Raw genomic sequence first — 5,929 nt, forward strand, 5'->3', positions numbered from 1 at the left:
AGGTCAGAGCTTAAGAGCTGGCAAAGCAAAACGAAAGAATAGAAAAGACAAGATTGCTAGAACAGCCATTAGACACTGCAAACCAATTACCTGTGATAACTACAACAGTTAAGCCACCGCCCTATGCACCGCACACTGCCAAGGCCTCCCTCAATCCATGCCCTCCCTCTACCACGAACACAATCACCCCTCCCTTCACCACTCTCTCTGAAAGTCACCCTCCCTTCACTGCTCTCACTCCAGCCCCAACCACCCCTGTTGCTTCACCAAATGCTAGCACACTGTATCCAGTTATTAAAGGAACTATGCAGCTTAAAGGGCAATTAGAAGTTGAGGGAAATTTGGAACTTTATGATGAGATGAATAGAGGAAAGGAAGAATCAATCAGTGAACAAAGTCAGGCAGCAGGAGGAGCTAGTCAGTATACCAGGACTCAGCTAGAACATCTGGATCGACTAATTGAACAGAAAGCAAAGGAAATAACAGAATTAATTAAAAAGAGGTGAAGTTTTTGGGTTTAGCAGGGCTATCGCAGAACAGAGAGCTGGGTAAAAGATTACAAGAGGAAGAAAGGATGATTTTGGAGCAAGAAAGGCAGGATAGAGAGAAAGCAAAAGAAAGGGTGCTTAAACAACAAAAGGTTAGGACAGTGCAGGATATTTAACAGAGATTTGGAGTATAGGGATACATTAGCTTTAGACTTTGACCCAATAGAGGACAGATCCCCATTATTGAAAAGCACCCCTAGAGGTGGAATGAATGAGCCAGGTGTGAGTGTATTTCCATTACGTATTGAAGGGAAAACAGCTGTGTATGTTCCATGGGCTCATAGGGATTTAGAGACTGTAATAAATTTGTTGCCAAGTTTAAGAGACGGTGCTGGTCCCTGGATTGGTGCGTTGGAGAGAGAAACACAAGGTACAAGATTGGCGGTGGGTGACATAAAAGCATTACTGGCAAAAATTACTAGTTTAAGAGAAATGGAGGATGTGTTGTGGTTAGCAGGTATGGGACAGAGTGTGGTTTCGTCTGATTTTGACGGTCAGGTTCTTGACTATTACAGAGGCAGATTTTGGGGTGCCTTGAGAACTGAGTTTCCTGTCAAGTTTGACAGCACCAAACTGACCCCCGCTGCACTTGGTCAGGAGGACTGTGCACTGTGGATTGCTAAAAACATGCAAACTTGGAGAGGGCAGGGGCTGAGAAAAGATCCTACTGACCCAAGAGACTTTGAAACAAGACTTTTCAGAAAGGAACTGCTGGACGCACTGCCAGTGTCTGTGCAAAACAAACTGAGTGACACCCCAGGGCTAGATGCAATGCCACACGGCCAGTGGGTGGAGACCCTGAAACACCATGCTTCCAAACATCAGAAATACGAAAGAGACTTAGAGCAACAAGCTAAAGAAACTGAACGAAAGCTGGCTCAAGTTAGTCTGGAGGAAAAGAAAAGACACAAAGACATTAGTAAGGACCCCAGGGGAACCTATGTAGTGGGATGGGCAGGGTCATATGAGTCAGCGAGCCACTCTCAGGGCGAAATGGTCGCAACACACCCGCCTAACAAGTATGAACAGGTAGCTGATCTGCAAAAACAAGCTGCGGATCAAACCCAAAATCTGAACCCATGGCAGCACCCCCAGGGCGCAGCCCTGTTTCAACCAGTAGTTGTGAATGTAATGGCACCTAGTGGAGAGAGTAGAGGAATTAGTTTTTGAAGATGGCAAAGGGGTAAAGAAGGGGATATTTTCAGAACAGGACATCCGCTGATATGGGTACATATTTTGGGCAAAACAATGTTTGCTGGGGATGTGGTGAGAATACTCATGATAGGAGTGACTGTCCAACAAACCCATGGAAGCAATAGGGGTGTTCGGAGGGTCCCATTAACCAACAGGTAGCATTATCCGAAAATGATTGGGAAGAACCTAAATTAACATGCATAATTAATCGAGTAAAAATGTAATGTTTAATTGACACTGGGGCTAAATGCAGCTCAATTGATCCAAAATTGGTACCTGGGGTTGTTGCATCACAATCATCTGTTAGAACAATGGGATTTTCTGGAAAACCTATGGAAATGTGTCTGTCAGAACCAATTATGGTTCAGATAGAAGGAAAAACTGTTGTAAATCCATTTCTGATGGCACCTCAGGTTCCAATCACATTAATTGGAAGGGACATTTTGTGTAAATTAGATGCTACTATCAAAACCACACCACAGGGATTAACATTGCAGCGTCTAACCAAAATAACTAAACAGGAACTAACCCCTTTAATTAGACCAGAAGTATATTGGATAGGTAGCTTGGCAGGTATCTAATTCCATTAGAAATGACTGAGACAGGTATACATTAGAAGCAAATCATTTTACAGGATAGCAACACAAAGGAGCAGGTAATTGCAATATGTAGATGATATTTTGATAGCACACAACAACAGAGAGGGGTTTGAGAAATTAACAGAACAAATTTTGAGCAGATATACAGATAAAAGTATCAAAATAAAAGCTGATATTGACTAAAGCCAGTGTATAATACCTAAAAAGAGTAGTATAGTTCCCTCTCAAGCACAGGCAGACACAAGTGGTTTCCTTTTACTGGTTTTAATGAAATCTTCTCCAAGTCAAACCGTGAAAACTAATAAAACACATAATCCCATGTTAACTTAACATACACAACAGTGAAATAACACAGATAAACAATAAATACAGACAGAAAAATTACCTCGTTGGCTGCATACTATGAAAGGAAATTGTCTTGATGCCTTCTTATCTTCAACATTTCTTAAACTGTTCACTTTAAATCACTTAAAGCGTGACCTTAAACTCATCAGCAATGCATGCCATGCTTGCATGCTTCTGGCTTGTTCTTTGTTTCACTGGCATTTAGCAGCTTAGCGGAGGTTTCAAAATAAAAGTCTCATCCGGCTTACCAAATATATATCAACATAAATTACAAACAAAAACACAAAAAATAATAAATAACAGTGACAGTTACACTCCCACCAAATCACACCAATCTTAATGTGGGATTTCTCTAAACACAACAATTATCGCAATTGAACACTTTAAACATTCAATGAAACAATTCCTGTTATCAACCATTCAGTATAAAAAGTCAAGTTAAATATTAAACATTATTCTGCTTCAAGCAAAGTAACAAGTTTATGTACAGGTCTTTCAAGAAACACTGTGTTTGTTGTGGATTTACCTTTATTATCAAATGAGGTGTCACTAACCAACAATTTGACCTTTCTCACCCTATCATCTGACCCTGGATAAACTTCTGTTATTCTGGCCAGCTTCCATTCATTGCGTGGTGCGTGATCATCTTGTAAAAGTACAAGGTCATTGACTTTCAGGTTTCTTCTATTTTTCTGCCACTTTTGTCTTTGTTGTAAACTTAACAAATATTCCTTTTTCCATCGAATCCAAAACTCATCGGCCAAATATTGAACTCGACGCCACCTCTTTCGAAGATACAAATCTTCTCTCACAAACTGTCCAGGTGGAGGAAGTATGATAGTGGACTTCATTGTAAGAATATGGTTTGGAGTTAAAGGTTCAGGTGCAGATGGGTCATTCAAAAGTTCAGCGGTAAGTGGTCTGCTGTTGACAATTGCCATTACCTCATATAAGAATGTTCTTAAAGAGGAGCTGTCAAGTCTTTGTGCTGACTGGTCGAGAATTGCAGTAAGAACACTCCTTATAGTTCTAATTTGTCTCTCCCAGACGCCGCCCATATGACTTGCCGCTGGAGGATTCATTAGAAATTCACATCCTAGAGCCTTCACTCTTTCTTCATCCATTTCTTTCATGAGTTCTGCAAACTCTCTCCTTGCACCAATAAAATTGGTTCCTTGATCGCTTCGTAGCTGTCGAACATTTCCTCTTATGGCAATAAACGCTCTTAAGGAATTGATAAATGCATCAGTTGTCATATCATCTAGCATTTCTTTGTGTATGGCTCTTGAACATAGACAGGTAAGTAAGAGACCATATCTTTTAACATCTTTTCTTCCTTCTTTGACATGGATAGGACCAAAACAGTCTATGCCGGTGTAAGTGAATGGTGGAGTCGTTTCCATTCTGTCTTGAGGTAAGTTACCCATTTTTTGTTCTTCAGGTCGTCTTCTGTATTTTCGGCACTTGACACATTTGAAAATGTGTGACAATACTGCACTGCTGCATCCTAGAATCCACCATCCATTAGCTCGCAGTTCATTTACTGTCATTCCACGTCCCTGGTGTTGAACCTTTTCATGAAAGTGCTTGATAAGTAAGGATGATATGTGACTGTTTCTGGGAAGTATCGCTGGATGCTTGACATTTGGGTGTAACGAGGCTTGGCTTAGACGTCCTCCCACTCTTAAGATACCTTCTTCATCCAAAATTGGACTTAACTTAAATAGTGAGATATATTTGGACTTGACAACCATATTCCTTGCTTTCAAGCTCTTTATCTCATCTGAGAATGCTTCTTCTTGAACTAACTTAATGATCACAATCTCTGCCCTTTTCCTTTCTTCCAAACTTGTGCTTTCGTTGGTTCTTTGCTTCACACCTCCATGTTCCTTGACTCGTCGTTTCAACCTAGCAACTGCTTGTACTACCCTTGACCAATCGGAAAACTTTTCAAAGCGGTTCACTAATGATCTTTCCTCCTTTGCCTTAGTGGTTAACACCATAGCCTTGCGGAGTTCAGGATCATCTTCCGTAACTTCTCCCACCTTGCACTTTCTTTCAGGTAGTTCCTTTTGCCACAGAAACTTTGGTCCAGAGAACCAATTGGAAGTCTTCAGTTGCTTTGCAGTTAACCCTCGAGAGGCATGGTCTGCTGGGTTATCCTCAGATGCAACATAAGCCCATTGTTCAGACTTTGTGCTTGATTTGATTCTTTGTATCCGGTTAGCTACAAACACTTGAAATCTCTTGGCGTCGTTATTTATGTAGCCAAGAACGACTGTTGAATCAGTCCAAAAATATTCTTGGAGATCTTGTATTTCCAGTTCATTACGGAGCATATCACTGGTTTTGACTGCAACTACTGCTGCAGAGAGTTCCAGTCTTGGTATTGTTGTAACCTTTGTTGGCGAAACTCTTGCTTTTCCCATTACTAGACAGCAATGAACACTATTAGATTCACTAACAGCTCGCAGGTAAGTGCACTCACCATATCCAGACACACTCGCATCGGAGAAATGATGAAGCTCATATCCTTTGATGTTGCCAAAACTTGAAGGTAGGTAGGATCTTTTAATTTCCATCTCAGCTAGATTGGGTAGGTCTCTGATCCAGGACTCCCACTGAGGTCTTAAACTTTCTGGAAGTTCCTCATCCCAGCCGATCTTCTCTCTGCACATCTGCTGGAGTATTTGTTTCCCTATAAGGACGAAAGGTGCCATGAATCCTAATGGATCGTATATCGAGGCAACAGTAGAGAGCACACCTCTTCTTATTAATGGATTACACTTTACTTGAACTCTGAACTTGAATGAGTCACATGTGATGCACCACTCTACTCCAAGCGCTCTCTCCATGTGGGGTTGGCTTAAGGCCATATCTTGATCTTTGTTTGTGGCTTTGGAAATGAACTTATGGAGTTTTAATTTGCCAGTATAACAAAGTTCTCTTGATTCTTTAACAAGCTGGATGGCTTCCTCCTCAGTTTGGACACTTGCCAGACCATCATCTACATAAAAATTTCTTTGTATGAAGCGTATTGTATCTTTGCTGTATTGATCTTGCCCTTGTGTTGCCAGATGTTTCAGGCCAAAGTTGGCACAGCCTGGAGATGAAGACGCTCCAAACAGGTGGACTTTCATTCTGTAAACTGATGGCGTGGTTTCCAAATTGCCATTCTCCCACCAAAGAAATCGTAAGTAATCTTGGTCTTCGCTTTTCACATGAAACTGATGAAACATCCTT

At 41.2% G+C, this 5,929-nt stretch overlaps 1 protein-coding gene across 1 annotated transcript; it reads right to left on the bottom strand.

Moving 5' to 3' along the window:
- Positions 1-2,022: 2,022 nt before the first annotated feature.
- LOC129434357 (uncharacterized) lies at positions 2,023-5,575 on the bottom strand. The gene is made up of 2 exons (XM_055193289.2): positions 2,727-5,575; positions 2,023-2,639 (listed from the first exon to the last, which is right to left on the bottom strand). The coding sequence occupies exon 1, from the start codon at positions 5,560-5,562 to the stop codon at positions 3,139-3,141; it is 2,424 nt and encodes an 807-aa protein (XP_055049264.2). The 5' UTR covers positions 5,563-5,575; the 3' UTR covers positions 2,023-2,639; positions 2,727-3,138.
- Positions 5,576-5,929: the final 354 nt, after the last annotated feature.

The sequence above is a fragment of the Misgurnus anguillicaudatus genome, chromosome 21 (genome assembly GCF_027580225.2).
Source record: "Misgurnus anguillicaudatus chromosome 21, ASM2758022v2, whole genome shotgun sequence".
Classification (NCBI taxonomy): domain Eukaryota; kingdom Metazoa; phylum Chordata; class Actinopteri; order Cypriniformes; family Cobitidae; genus Misgurnus; species Misgurnus anguillicaudatus.